The 15715-nt window shown below is 46.5% G+C and overlaps 1 protein-coding gene across 1 annotated transcript; it reads left to right on the top strand.

Annotated features, from left to right (window-relative positions):
* Positions 1-773: 773 nt before the first annotated feature.
* slc1a5 (solute carrier family 1 member 5) lies at positions 774-15715 on the top strand. The gene is made up of 8 exons (XM_062552648.1): positions 774-1432; positions 8797-8839; positions 9105-9164; positions 9567-9733; positions 10188-10421; positions 11168-11359; positions 12153-12287; positions 12693-15715. Exons 1-8 carry the CDS (start codon positions 891-893, stop codon positions 12940-12942), a joined length of 1623 nt encoding a protein of 540 aa, XP_062408632.1. The 5' UTR covers positions 774-890; the 3' UTR covers positions 12943-15715.

Here is a 15715-nt window from a genome sequence, read left to right as displayed (position 1 = left end):
TGCCGAGGTAAGAAACACAATAGAACATTTGGGGCACAAACCCTTTGCTTGATATATATAAGAATACTTACTGAACCCATAATATGAGTGTTTGTGTGTTTTAGTGTATTATATTATTGGCATGGAGAGAAACATTTAGCCTACTTTTCAGAGTCATAATAAGCCACTTCCTTGAACACCCATGGCACACCTGATGTCAACCCTGCAAAACCCATGTGGCGGTTCTTAGGAAGATTAGAAGTCTAATTATTGTGGAATTTAGAATATGTGATAGTGTCTCAGACATTTGACACATTTGAATCCAAAGCAGTTTAAAGACACGTAAAGCACACTAGGGACAGTATAATATGGCTATTCAAGCAGAAGTTGAACTTTGTGATGCACAGGTTCAGGCCCTGACGCTTATTGACAGTTGGCAAGAAAAAGAAGAAGCAGGATATGGCTGTGTTCAGAGGGAGCGTGAGAAACTCTTGGAAGCCAAATTTCTAGAAACCAAGGAAGAGTAGGCTATGTTGTGGATTAATAAACTTTAGAATGTTAAATGAATGAGTTCAATGAGTAATAGCCTAGGCCTACAAATGGGAACCAAAAAAACGATGTTCCTAAATATAGCTTTTTATAGATGGATTGATTTTATTAAGAAACATTAAAACATGAGCGCCATACACTGGAATAAAAAACGCCCACTGACGTCACATGACGTCACGTTTGAAAGCTGCCTGAATGACATCGGCGCTATTGCCCGCGTGTCAGCAGAGCTTGAGTAGCGGAGGTGGCAGCAAGTCGGTTGGACAGGCTTAGCACTTTCAGCAGGCACAGACAACCCTTCAACAGGACCACATTTCAGCAGCGACAGCAGCGACCGCCGCGTCTCTTATAAGAAATACACCATGGCCGAGATAGCGATAGAGGATGGAAAGGCTTCCAACGGCGATGCGCACCTCCAGGAGCCGCTGGCCAACGGACAGCCCGGCGGCCAGCCGAGCAAAGCACCAGAAACAACCGGGGAGAAGTTAAAAAGAATAGCCTTAGCCAACCTGTTGGTTATTCTAACAGTAGCTGGTGTTATCATTGGAGTGTTGATTGGGCTTGGTGTGCGTTCAGCGGGACTCAGTAAAATACAGATCATCTATTTCGGCTTCCCCGGCGAGCTTCTGATCCGTCTGCTGAAAATGATCATCATTCCCCTGGTCGTTTGCAGTCTCGTCTCAGGGGCCGCCAGCATTGACCCCAAAGCCCTGGGCAAGCTGGGCGGGTGGGCGATGCTGTTCTTTCTTGTGACCACCTTGATCGCATCAACCATCGGGGTGATCATGGCATTTCTGATCAAACCCGGAGTAGTGGCCGGCGATAAACCCTTCATCGCTGGTTTAGACGAGGGAGGGGTGCCCCAGGCGAAGGAGGTGATCGACTCCTTTTTAGACTTGATCAGGTAAGTCTCTACATCACAACGGGAATGGCGGGGTCATATAACAATACATATAATACTAAAACCACATGTTAAAGATGTTTTAGCTGGCTGACATAAAGCCACGTGGAAATACTGTAACTTCAGACACATGGGAAAGGAGTTGCATCATGCTATATTCACGAACTGCACACAGATGGGCGATTTCCAGAGTCAGTACCTTCAGTTTAAATTATCGTTCAGTGTCTATCCTACGCGCCATCAAAGTAAACTTTTTGAAATTAATGTGGAGTAATATTTAAAGACCACACGAGAACTGATCCGGAAACATTCAATTAATTCAACGCCACATAGCCTACTGTGATGTAAGGGGTTCATGTCGTTGCATCAGCAGGGGGAAGCCGGAGCCAGCCATGTGTAGCGTGAATAGGTAACTTATCCTAGTCAGTAGGCTAGTTAATACCCCCAGGTACCAGATGGCTAAACCCTGCTGGGCTAGTAGGGGAAGTCTGTTAGAATTACATTTCATCGTCCCACTTCCTCACCTCATGTCGGGTTGAGCGTAATTTATTCTTTTGAACATGGATATATCAACCTGTTCGAAAAGTGTGTTCTTCGGTAGCTGTTTGGAAGTGTTGACTGAATCGCCTATAATGTGACACGATGGTACAGGAGCAGGCGCGCAGAACTAATCCTCTCTTATAACAATATAGTATACAGGATATACAGGAAGAGGACGATTAGCTAGAAGTGTTCCTTGTTTCCATGTGGCCTTACGCTATCAGTGAACTGCTAGTAGTCGACCATGGAAAGGAAACCCATTTAAAAAGTCTCAAAACCCTTCAACGCCCACGCAACCCAGACAAATACAAAAAAACTTCATTAGTTATTCCATTGCGTGGAAACTATGTTGTGGTGTTTCCTCTCCAACACGTGTATCTGTGTGAAACAGCCGTGTTGGGTGGAGCCCACGAAAGACCCTGGCACACAATCTCCCATCTAGGACTGCCTCTCTCCAAAAACGGTCATAGCCCGGATTTTTGCCATGTGTTTACCCTCAGACGAGATGAGGAAAGTGAAGACAGAACATTCTGTCCCGGGCCCTTTTTACTACCGAGCCTAAAACTTAATGCTTTTACCTTGCTTCTGATGAAGCAGTAGGCTGTTTTTCTTGCCTCCGGGTTATATGTCTTTAATCATGTCTGTTTTTATAAAGATTCAGAGGCAGGGTTTGTTAAATTCTACACTTAATTGGGCTTTGTTCACTCTAATCCGTTGGATTTAGTTTAATACGTGTTGTTGTTATCATGTGTACTTCCTGTTTGAATTCTGGCGCTAGATGTATTGGCTTCTATTGCCTCAAGGTCCTCAGAGATGGTTTGGCACATTGTACACAATAAAAGCCCCATTCAGACAGTTCGCTAAACTCATAAATCTATGCTGATGGCTGGAAAACTTTCCCTGGTGACAGTTATTGTGTTGCTGCCTTTATCGTTACCTTGACTTCACCTCTCTAGGGAGGGACCACTGAACCCACAACATGCATCTGAGCACAAAGACGTTCAAGAGCTGTTCATCAGAGCAACACATTCATCGTTAATGTTTGCACGTGTGATCTGCTCTGTGGACCTCAGTCCGACTTGTAGACTATTAGTCTGTCTCTCTCTTTTTTTATGCAGAAACCCACACACACACATAACTTTTATCCCACCTCTGTCACACTGCATTGTGCAACAAAGGCTCATAGAGAAAGCCATTCTTTATTGAACTACTAAGCTCTATGTGATCAACAGCTCAAGGAAGTTCTTGAAATTGTAAGCCCTCTTTCATGACTTCTAACAATACTTATTTGAGCGCATTCAAGTTTGTCTCTTGCCCCCTCCTCCTCCTCCTCCTCCTCCACCTCTCTCCCTCTCTCTCTCTCTCTCTCTCTCTCTCTCTCTCTCTCTCTCTCTCTCATGTCTGTCCCTTTCATATTCCCACTCCAGCACTAAACTTGTAAGTGGCATGCAGTGAAAGGAGTGGGCTGCCCCCCGCCCCCTCAAGATCACCTGCCTTCGCAGAGCACTGGTCCTTTAGTTGTGTGGTGGTGACTCCTTGTCCCTTTGCAAGAAGGACATTGTTGTTTTGGAAAGGCTCCAGCCTGCTCAGGTCAGGGTCACACTGGTGTGGGCTGGTTACGAGTATCTTCTGAAAGCTGGCCTCCGAGTTCAGCCAGTCAAAACCATGAAGAACTGGCAGTCTCTCACTCTTCAACCACAACATGAATTTTCCTCTCCTGCTTCTCTCTCTCTCTCTCTCTCTCTCTCTCTCTCTCTCTCTCTCTCTCTCTCTCTCTCTCTTTCTTTCTCTCTCTCTCTGTCTGGTATTTGTCCACATGCAATGTCCTGTCTTGTTCCCTCCTTTTCTCCTTCTTGTTTTTTTGTTTTATTTTATTGATATTTATATAATACTCATCTCTAGATCAGTAACTTTAGTTTTTTCTTAATTTTCCTTTCCTCTGTTGTGTGTGGGTGGGTGAGTGAGTGTGTGTGTGTGTGGGGCAGACCTCTTGGCAGGGGCTTAATTAGGAAGGGCGTGTTGGTCTTGTGAACACACACACACACACACACACACACACACACACACGTGCCAGCACAATTGGAGTTAAGTGGGCTGCTGTCCAACAAAGTTAGTCCTCTCAGCAGGGGACCCTCTTTTGTGCTCTTTTGTCTGCCAAACTACCGTGGAGGTTTCAGTAGACCCTCATCTCTCTCTCTCTCTCCTCTTTTTCTCTCTCTATCTCTCTCTCTTTCTGATGCACACACACAGTAGCCCAGGGATCTTTAAAACTACATATTTCAAGTCATATCTCAAGTGCACAGGATCATTTTCACAGACGTTTTCTTACATTATTGCCTCATCTCTCTGCCCCCCCCCCCTCCCCCATTTATTTCTCAATCTTCAATCTTACCCCCCCCCCCTCCCCCCTCCCCCCCTGCATGGGATCTCTGTGCTTCTCTTGACACTTGTTTTTGAGTTGCAGTATTTAGCGTACATGATATGTAGCACAAGCGGGTTTGAAAGGTGGCCTGAAGGTCGAAATGTTATCTCAAATAAACAGAAATGCATATGGATCCAGGGTGTACAAGAAGTAGGTCATCCCAACTGTTTGAAATATTCAGTTATAAGATACACACTCCCACACTGTGAAACACATAGTGGTTATGGGAGCACTCATACACAACAACACACAAACAAACCTTTTAAGCAGGCATTCTCTCTCTCTCCCCACTCAGAATTGTGGTGGCGTAATTGTTCCTTTTATTTATTTTTAGCCTACCCTTCTGACAATGATGGCTGATCTGAGGAAAACTTGAACTGAGATGTTGGGCTCCTTCATAAGTGAGCTGTGTGTGGGAGGGTGGGCTAATGTGGCCGTTTGTGCTTAGGGTGGGAGACTCTTCAGAAATGGATGTTAGGCGGGCCTTTCCACTCTTCCCCTCTGTCTCCTCCTGCCTTTCACTGTGCAGAAAGCTGTAGATCCGGTTTCATAACCTGCGGTGTCAACTTACCGGTTCTGCTGGCACAAACACTCTCGCGGGAGAAAGTACACACACACACACACACACTCTCTCACACTCTCTCACGTGCTTCACCTCTACCTACCCTGCTTCAACACGTCATGTAAACAAAACATATTGCCTCACCAACCTCACCCCCCCTACACACACACACACACACACACACACACACACACACACACACACACACCCCCCCTCCCCATATACTCACTTCCCTATGCACAGTCACAAATGGAAAGGCCTCATGTCAGCCATGATGGTTCATAATGTCTAGTTCACTCTGGTTTATTTCAGAGATGGCCCTTCTATGTTTGTGATTTCCCACATTGCATGTCAATGCTATGCTGAAGCGATGCTTATTAAGGTAATATATGTATAGCTAGATATATAGATTTCATATTTGGAATTGGTTATGGCCCTCTGCGTCTCTCTGAAATCTGATGTTACTTGAATGTGGGAGAGTTAAGTGAAGTGGCAGCTGTGTTGCTGGTTTGATGATTTGCGTATAGGAGCACTGGTGTGTGTGTGTGTGTGTGAGAGTGTGAGTGTGTGCTCTATTAAGTTTTGAAATATCACAGTGGAATCCAGTGGAGCAACATGAGTGCCAGACTGGAACATTTAATAATGGCATTCTTCTGTTATCAGTCTTCATGTAATATCTGAGATGGGTGGGGTAGGAGTGCGCGTGTGTGTGTGTGTGACAATCCACAGTCGTACTTGCTGTTGCATCTGTAGTATTCTTAGCATGGCAGGACGGACGGTCACTTGATTTTCCATCTTGCTGCACGCTGTTGCTGCCCCTGGCTAAATCTGGGAGCACCGTGGTGCTGCTCCACTCGCACGCTCATTCCTACGCGCCCTCTGACCTCTCGTGTGTGTGTGTGTGTCTGTGTGTATGGCTGTGACATGTGTTTGCACATTCTCCGAGTCTCTCTCCGAGGTCGAGCTCTAAAGCTGAGCTGATATATGGTCCGGTGGCTGGGCTGACCGCCAGGCAGACGACATGGCAAATCACACCAAACGGCCAGACATTAGATCAGAAGTGCCACGCGACACACACACACACACACTTAGCACACACACGGCATGCTCTCTCTCTTTCTCTCTCTTTCTCTCTCCTTCTCTCTCCCCCTCTCTCCCTCCTTCTCTCTCCTCTCTCTCTCTGTCTCTTATTCAGATGGATACAAGTATTCACTCCCTCACACTCACGGAGAAGTACTCACGTCCGCACACGCACACACACACACCACATAAATGCTCACACATACACACACACACACAGAGACACCTTTATTAACAGCCTTCTGCTGAATGCTCAGTTCTAAAATAGCCGCCTCCCTCCCTGTCACAAGGAGAAGCCTGTAGAAGTCCAAGACTGCCGCTCTGGGATCCGCCCTTATGATTATCACAAGTTAGACGCAGCGTGTGGAGCCCCTCTCCTCTGTCCCCTCACGTCCACCAACACACACACACTCACACACTCATTGGTGTTGACTCACCGGGTGCATATTTAGACAGGACTTCCTGTTTCCACCTCTGCTGTATTGGTGTCACGTGTAAAAAAAGACCGTCCAGAAAGCAGGCTGTAAACAAATGGCTGCCCTTGGGATTGTACTGTGCCCACATGAGTGCACAAAAGCAGGGTTTTGCATGTGGTGTTAGAGTGTGTGTGCTCCGTCTTTCTCGCTCCCACCCACACACACATGCCCACACCCACACCCACACACACACACACACACACACACACACACACACACACACACACACACACACACAGATTGCAGGGATTATATTGCACTCAGGTAACTAAATACTTCCGTTTCCCCCTCCCTGCATCCTACTGTAAATATGTGGGTCAGAGAAACTATCACATTTTCCACTGAGCAGCACAACCCGGGAAATCCAGCTTAATCCAGCTTCAGTGTAGTGTACTGTACCCCCCCCCCCCCCCCCCCCCCTGTGTGTCAACATGTGTTTGCCAGTGTACACATTAGAGAAAGGGGTAGTGCGGCCTGGTAGGTAGCGCCTGGTAGGTAGCGGTTCCACTTACATGATCAGGCTGGTAAACCTTCTCCCTGCCCATTATAGGAAGTGTTACACACGTGTGTGTGTGTGTGTGTGTGTGTGTGTGTGTGTGTGTGTGTGTGTGTTTGTGTGTGTGTGTGTGTGTGTGTGTGTGTCGTTGGGTGGATTCTACAGGGCTGGAGAGGAGACCAGTGATTGATTCACTTGGCTAGCTCAGACTCCCATATCCTCTCAGTATTTGGGTTAGTGTAAACAAAACGTTGAGGTGGGCGAGGAAGGTGTGTGTGTGTGTGTCCATGAGTCCATGATCTGCTGTACCAGCACCATTTACCCTCCCTGTTATCTCTGACCATGTCTGCGTTTACAAAGCACAGTGTGTGTGTGTGACCGTGTGTGTGAGATGGATGGACTGGGATTCCCTGCGCTGAGTGGTTTGATCCCGGTCAGCTTAACACCATGCTGATGGCATTAGGCCGGCCTTAGCCTGACAGCCTGCCACCCTGCTACTCCACAAACACGCCCTTGTAGCCTGGTGAGGTGCCTGAGCTGCACCTGTCTAGTGATGCCAACCTGGACCGGCCCATTGATTTTTGCCCGCTGAGCTAATACTGTTTGGGCACTATGGTTTTTGGCATGTATGCGTCTACGGTAGCAGAAAGAAGACTTGCACACAAGGACATTCCCATTGATAGCGGGACAATCACTAGCCAAACTCTGGCCTGGATTTTGGCTCCAATCAGGAAACGGTTTGAAACAATCTTGTTTGGATATCGATCGTCTGCCTTTGGCAGACCTTTATCTCTGGTTGAAAACATCTCCCAGAATCCTTTGCTGAAGGAAGCATGTGGATTGGTAGCAGAGGCCCACAGAACGTTGAGGAACACATCCAACACGGATGGGGACGCAGGATAAGTGAACAGCTTGATCCAGAGTGGACACTGCTTGGAATGTTAGGGAGGAGTGGGCGCTGTGCGCGCAACACAGGTCCGAGTGCCCACGGGCACCCACGTTCGAATCCGACCTGCGGCCATTCCCCGATCCCACCCCATCTCTCTCTACCACTTACCTCTGTATTGCCCTTCACAGTCCTATAATAATGAAGGCAAAAAAGCCCCCAAAAAATATACTTACAAAAAAAAAAAAAGAAATGTTGGGGAGGAAATTTCTTAAATAGATGGAGCCTTTTGGAGTTTGACTTTGCCTGTTTCTCTCTCTGGCCAAACACATTCCTCCCAATCCTCAGGGGGCATATGAGGAAAGAGCTGAGGTCAGTTTGAGTATTTTGGCAGTGCTTTTTGATTTATGTCCCGGTGTCACACTCTGAACGGAGAGTTCGGGCTTCTTTAAATGTTGTGTTGCTTTGGCAACGCTTTTTCCTTCCAGCTGGATGCTTATCGCCTCTAAATACATAAGATGAGTTTTTATGTGTGTGTGTGTGTGTGTGTGCGTGTGTGTATTTAACGTGCGGGTTGAGCCCCAGATGTCCTTATTGGCCCCCTCATCTCAGCTGTTTCAACTGTTCAAGAACAAGGGCGCCATTGCAGTGGCTGGGAAATGAGAGCGATGCTATGTTTGAGAGGCATTAGTGAGGAATTAGCAAGCGCTGCTAGCAGAGATGCTAATCATTAAGGATCTTTGGTGCTAGGCTGCCTAAAGACACACAGCTGTTTTTCAGGGACTTGTTGGAACACACTCTCTCCTCCTCGAGCACTGGTGCCAGCTGCTTTTAAAGTTACCGAAATATTCCCCAATATCACTCACTCCTCTCTCACCTTTCTTTCTCTCTGTTTGATTTTCCAGAAACATCTTCCCAAGCAATTTGGTGGCCGCAGCATTCCAGTCGGTGAGTTTTTGTTTTGCGTTTTGCTCTTCTCAGTGCTTTTTGTCCCACAATTGTACGCTTCTCTTCCAAATGACGTCATCCAACCTGGATGTGGTGAAAGAGAAAGGCAAATTGACCCTATAGCCCTTGTCATCTTGAGTGACTTTGTTTGTTTGTTTTTGACCAAAACAGGCCCTTAGCACAGCGCTGTAGGGGACATGTTAATGAGTGTCTTTAGTGGCCAACCAGAGGCTGACCACAGCTGTTCCTTTTTGTTCTGTTGCAGTATGCCACACATTATAACCTCAAGGAGGTGAACGGGACATTCAACTTGACCGTGGCCAAGGTAGGTCTAGTGGTTTCTTCATCAATACCCTGTAAATGCCCTATAAAGGTCTCCCAATGCCCATAACGCCTAACATGGGACACCAAGATAATTAAGTGCGTTAAGGAACAAAATACACTACATTTCAATGAAAGTAAATTAGCTCAGTTTCATCTGTTCATATGTCATGTATTTGGCCTATATGAGACAACTTTGTGTGTGTGAGAGAGAGAAAAATTAGTATTATGTTTATTTAGTGATACAGTAGTCCATAAGTTTGTATATGTATTATATTACATCTTTGAGTCCCTGAACCACTAATCTCCGTTTGGACATAAATAAATGGTTCAAATGTGTATATGTGTATATACAGTATATGTATGTGTGTATATATGTATATATATATGTATGTGTGTGTTGTAGATCCCCTATGGTAAGGAAGTGGACGGCATGAACATCCTGGGCCTGGTGGTGTTTGCCATCGTGTTCGGCATTGCGCTGAGGAAGCTTGGCGAGGAGGGCGAGATCCTCATCAAATTCTTCAACTCCTTCAACGAGGCCACCATGGTGCTCGTCTCCTGGATCATGTGGTATGCACCAACGCAATGGCACACACACAATGGCACACACACACACACACACACACACGTTTCTTCAACTCCTTCAATGAGGCCACCATGGTGCACACACACACACACACACACAGACACACAGACATCTGTGGGGACTATTGCTGTTCTAATTAGTGGACTAGTGCACCAAGTGGCCATGTTCAAAAGTATGTGTGAAACAGCAAAATGTACAGTTCTTGGGGGGGGGTGTCTGCTGCTCTGCTTCTCTGCTAGGGTTAATGCTTATGATGATCAAAAGAATTCTTCTATGTCATCCCTGGGAATATGGGAATATTCCCCTGAAAGCAGTTTTAACACACCCCCCCCCCCCCACCTCTCTCTCTCTCCCCCTCTCCTCTCCCCCTCTCTCTTTCTCTCTCCCCCTCTCTCCCTCTCTTTCCTTCTCTTCCTCCCCCCCTCTCTCCCTCTGCAGGTATGCTCCCCTGGGCATCATGTTCCTGGTGGCGGAGAAGATCGTGGAGATGGAGGACGTGGGCGTGCTGTTCGCTAGCCTGGGCAAGTACATCGCCGCCTGCATGGTGGGCCACTTCGTCCACGGCATGCTGGTGCTGCCCGCCATCTACTTCATCATCACGCGCAAGAACCCCTACAGCTTCCTGCTGGGCATCGTCACGGCGCTCGCCACCGCCTTCGGAACCTCTTCCAGGTGAGGAACGAACCCCCCCCCCCCTCACACCTGCATGCCCGCGCTGCCTCGGAACGCCTCCGTTAAAGAGACCATATATTATATGAAATGGATCTGCAGAACATTAGAACGCTTAGCAGAGCAAATAGATACGGAGTGTCTATTCTAATCATTTTGCGCTACAGTCATTTCCTGTGTGTTTGTTTGCCACTTTGTGTATAAGCCGCAAGACAAGTTCAGTAAAATGTCAGTGAAAACAAACATGTTGCAAAATCAATGTATAAGCCGCGGCTAATAGCTGGGAAATTACAATAGTCTTCATCGGTTCCTATTAAGGGTTCTAATGGCTAGTTCTGCTAGACAGTCAGCCAGCATATTATTGCAGATGCCTTTCATGAGCTAGCAAATGGCTATATTTAGCTTTGGACAAAAGCGTCTGCCAAATCCCATAATCATGGTTTTCGGACACGCGCCCAAGGCTAGTTCTGCTAGACAGTTAACCAGCATATTGGGGTGATGCCTTTCATGAGCTAGCAAATGGCTATATATACAGTATGTGATGTATATGTACTGTGTGATGTATATATATGTATCTCTATACTATCTCTATACTGTATATGTATATATGTATCTCTATACTATCTCTATACTGTATATACTGTACTGTATATATACAGTACGTGATGTGTGATGTACTGTGTGATGTATATGTATCTCTGTCACTAACCGACTAACGGCTGCGTTCTGATGTTTGTCCTTTCGGTCAGTTCGGCCACGCTGCCTCTGATGATGCGCTGCGTGGAGGACCAGGGCGTGTCCAAGCACATCAGCCGCTTCATCCTGCCCATCGGCGCCACGGTCAACATGGACGGAGCCGCCTGCTTCCAGTGCGTCGCCGCCGTCTTCATCGCCCAGCTCAACAACGTCTCGCTCAACTTCATCCAGGTCATCACCATCCTGTGAGTAGCCTAGCGCGCGCACACACACACACACACACACACACACACACACACACACACACACCCCTACCATTTGTACAACCAGCCCAACCCAGCAGAGCAGGACCTCACACACACCCACACACCCACACACCCACACACCCACACACCCACACACCCACACACCCACACACCCACACACACACACACACACACACACACACACACACACACACACCCCTACCACTTGTACACACTGATGTGGAATCACTCCTGGCTAGGAAGCCATATCCTATTGCAGAACAGCAGATCCACATCCACTGTAATGTGTCCATTTCAACGAACCTTGTTCTCAATAAGTTCTGATTAGTCAAGGTGTCTCTCTAAATGTGCCCCAGAGCTTATCAGTGCCATGAACACAATTCTTTTGTCCTTCTGAGTGACATATGCTGTTGTTGTTGTTGTTTTTCTCCCTTGTGATGTGACATGAATGTGGTACATTTTTCATGGAAGGTTCTTCCAAACAGAATGGTCTTTGTGGAGTCGGGCCGTTGATTAATAATCGGTCTGGCTCCACTCGGTGACCTCCTCCTTAGGGTCTCTCTGTGAAACACACACTCGTTTCTTAACTGCCACGCAAATATTACCTAATAAGTCTTGCAATAACGTCTTGCTCAATGACTGAATAGCTTGGAGCTTGATTACAGTTGGAGGATTATTTGATTGTTTCAGGGTCATTTGATTGTCTACAGTATGAAAGCAGTGCTCAGAGGGTTTTTTGTTAATCAGCCTTATATCCCGCCCCCTTTTTCAGAGTGACAGCCACAGCGTCCAGTGTTGGGGCAGCAGGCATTCCAGCAGGTGGAGTCTTGACCCTGGCCATCATCCTTGAGGCAGTGAGCCTGCCCACCAATGACATCTCCCTCATTCTGGCTGTCGATTGGCTAGTGTAAGTAACCAGGAAGTCTGAAGAAAGCGTTGCTGTGACAATTTATATAGCAATTATACCTCCATTCATGCCTGTTTTTAACTGTTGTTTTTTTGTTGTCTTTATCTTTTTTTCTCTTTATTTATCTTTCTCTTCTGTCTCTATCTTACTTTCTTTCTTTCCTTCATTCTCTACCTGTTTTTTCTTTCTCTCTGTTTACCTCTCCTCTCCCTCATCTCTCTCCTCTACTCTCTCCCCTCTTCTCTCTCCTCTCCACTCTCTTTCTCTTCTCTTCTTCTCTTCTTCTCTTCTCTCTCCTCTTTTCTCTCCTCTCCTCTCCTCTTCTCTCTCCTCTCCTCTCCTCTCTCTTCTCTCCTCTCCTTTTCTTTTCTCTCTCCCCTCCTCCCCTCCCCTCCCCTCCTTTAGTGACCGCACCTGTACGGTGTTGAACGTGGAGGGCGATGCGTTCGGCGCGGCGCTGCTGCAGTTCTTCGTGGACCGCACCGCGGCCAAGGAGGATCAAACGGGCCAGCTGACGGAGGTGCGCCTGGACGACGGCGACGGCGACGGCCCCGCCAAGCCGGAGAACTCGCCCCTCATCGAGAAGCGCGGACTGCCCGCCGACACCCCCCCGGCCTACGCCACCAACACCCATGACATGGAGTCGGTCATGTAGAGGACCAGTGTCCTGTGTCGCCCCCTTCTGGATGAGAGTGGTAAACACACTCTCTCCGCATCCTGAAAGCCAACCAAAGTGAACCATGCACCACTTTTCCCATCACATGCCATCCTCCAGACTGAGGTGCTGTAAAGAGGTTGGCCATTGATCTCTTGACTCCCCCCTGAACTGTAATCATGGACTACTGTATATTTAAACATACAGCTCCCGTTCATCTCTGCCCCTCTTCATAAGCTCTGTGTCCTCTCTATCAGAGGAAGAAGTCACAAAACGAACAGAGCAGATGACCTTCAGAGAGTGAGGGCAAAAAGAAAGCAGTCACTCTCTTAATGCGATATATTTATTATAAGTGGTCTGGAAATATGTCATGTCACATGTCTCAAGTCATGTCTTTTTAAAATGCTTTTTTATTTTTGTTTTGTTTTTATCTTAAGCGCTGGTCATATCAAATTCATGCGAAGCATGTAACAATATCGTCTCCAGCCTTTTAGAGGTACAACTGCCGTTTTCACCGGTTTTTTTTTTGTATTTTGAGATTTTCTTTTAAACGAGTCTATTTTATTATATTTGATAGTCTTCTCCTGTCCCACCGTGTCCTTCAGATGAAGCCATACTCACTCGCACACTTACCGAAAGCACCAAGCCAAAGCTGAAGAGTCTCCATGTCCATAAGCCCGCTTCTCTGCGCTGCTCTGTAAAGAGTCTCGGCTGCTAGGGCTCCTGCAAGCCTACGACAACACTTCTCTGAGCTGCTATGTGAGAGTCTCAGCCACCAGGGCTCTTACAAGCCTACGACAACACTTCTCTGCGCTGCTCTGTAAAGAGTCTTGACCGCCTAGGGCTCCTACAAAGCCTACGACAACACTAGACCTCATGCGTAAATGAGGACGTGAGAGATTTTTTAAAGATGTGTTTGTGTTCTGATCGTTTTTTTTGTGTGTGCTTGTGCGTAGTCGGTGTGGTCCTTAACCGTAAAAGTTCAGGTCATTTAGAAGCACAACCCTATATGAAGAGCTTGCACAGATTTTAGCAGTGACGTCATTACCTAGCTGGGTCCTTCAGCCACGTGTTACTGAACATTTGAGCGCCATCTTGTGCGTCTCTCTCTCTCTCTCCAATAGTTAAGCACAACCACAATGCAACTTCCTGAAGGATTTCCACAGGACCTCTGTGATCTGTCTGTTTTACTCCATGCACAAAAAGTAGCAGTATGACTGACTTTGTATGTCTGCAGAGAGATGATGTATTAATGGTGACGTGATGTAGTGTGGAGGTGTGCAGTCGGCGGCCATGTTTTTGTGTTGGGTGTAAATTGTGGAATATTTGTGTTTTTGATTTGATTTCTGTTTTCTCCCTCTTTTTTTTTTTTTTTTTTTTTTCTCGTGCTGGCTTACTTCAAATCAGTCCTTGGTTACCTGGAATATTTTCATGGGCATTTAATTGAAGCTTTGGATTTCTGGCAGGTTGGCGTTACAGAACAAACCAAGTAAGGTCTGAGACCTACTTCAGACTATTGTATTGCATCTTTTTCTTTGCCCCTCCCACTAGAAAATGAAATGTGTTGTATGCAGTCTAGAACTGGCAAGATACAGTCGGCCAAGCTTGTTGTCCTCATTGTTGTAGAATTTTTGAGTACGTATGTAAATTCTAACCAATTTTCCCGTTCACAGTTTGTCTGAAGTCTTAGTGTTGTTATGCACAGAAACCTATGCAGTTTTTTTTTTTAAATATATATATATTTATCGGTTACAGCTTTTTATACTTCCCGCTTTGTTTTTTCTCTTTTTTTATTCGCTTTTTTTGTGCTAAATTCAACTACCGTAGATGATTGTTGACATATCTTTTGAGAAGCTTTACCAAAGCCGAAAAAGTAGTCACAGCGTATATTAAAATAACCTAACGATAAAAAGTCTTCTTGGAACTGCTTGGCATCCGCGCTGCTTCCTGTAACTTCCTGTAACTTCCTGTACGGTGGAGTGAAGAAGACTACACCGGTTATATTTTAATCAGAACCTTTGACTGGGAAGATGAGCTGACGTTTTTAGAGAGATAAAGATGGAGACCGACAGACCATGAACAAGTCCGTTTTAGGCATTCTGCGGGGGTGTCATTTCAAGGTCATAACCACAGATTAGGCAAACGTGTCATTCTGAACATGATTGATACCCAAATGTGACCACTTGTACACAAACCAAAATATTGAAATGCTGATGTCGGAAGTCTTCTTCCGCTGACCCAGTGAATTCCTCTGAGCTGAGCGGTCGCCCTAGTGACCAGTCCTCGACTGACGGTGTGTCATGGAACGTCTGTTTTATTTCAGTTTCATCTTGGTGTCCGTTATCTGTGTGCGAAGCAGAAAAGTCTCTGTTTTTATTTCAGTTTTTTTTTTCTTTCATTCCATCTGAAGTTCTATCACCTGAGGTTCCGTCAGAGTGTTACCTGCCCAGAGAACAGCGCCGCGCCCGGGCCGGGCCACATCTGGCTCTGATCTGGCCCACGTCATGTCCGGCCCACATCTGGCCCACATCTGTGCCAGTGTGTCCCACTGAGTGCTGCTGCTCTCTGGAGCCTGTGTGCTGATGTGTATGGTGTTGATGTCAATATGTATGGTATGATATGGTCAGCGTGTTGGTGATTGTGTAGTGATTCCTGTCATGTCGAGTCCTGATGTCAATCATTGCCGGAGCCAAAAATGTCTGTTGGCGCTTTAGTACTCTGAATGTATTCCTCTCGGGCTGTAGAGTAATAAAGAACATCTTATTTTGAACAA

Source organism: Sardina pilchardus, chromosome 13 (genome assembly GCF_963854185.1).
Source record: "Sardina pilchardus chromosome 13, fSarPil1.1, whole genome shotgun sequence".
Lineage (NCBI taxonomy): Eukaryota > Metazoa > Chordata > Actinopteri > Clupeiformes > Clupeidae > Sardina > Sardina pilchardus.
Note: the sequence above shows the minus strand (reverse complement) of the source record. Positions and strands in the feature narration are given on the sequence as shown.

Bases quoted from the DNA above. Each gene is read 5' to 3' on its own strand.
- slc1a5 (XM_062552648.1), top strand. From the start codon at position 891: ATGGCCGAGATAGCGATAGAGGATGGAAAGGCTTCCAACGGCGATGCG. The intron at 10,422-11,167 runs GTGAGGAACGAA...CCTTTCGGTCAG, and splicing joins GCCTTCGGAACCTCTTCCAG to TTCGGCCACGCTGCCTCTGA. The intron at 12,288-12,692 runs GTAAGTAACCAG...CCCCTCCTTTAG, and splicing joins CTGGCTGTCGATTGGCTAGT to TGACCGCACCTGTACGGTGT.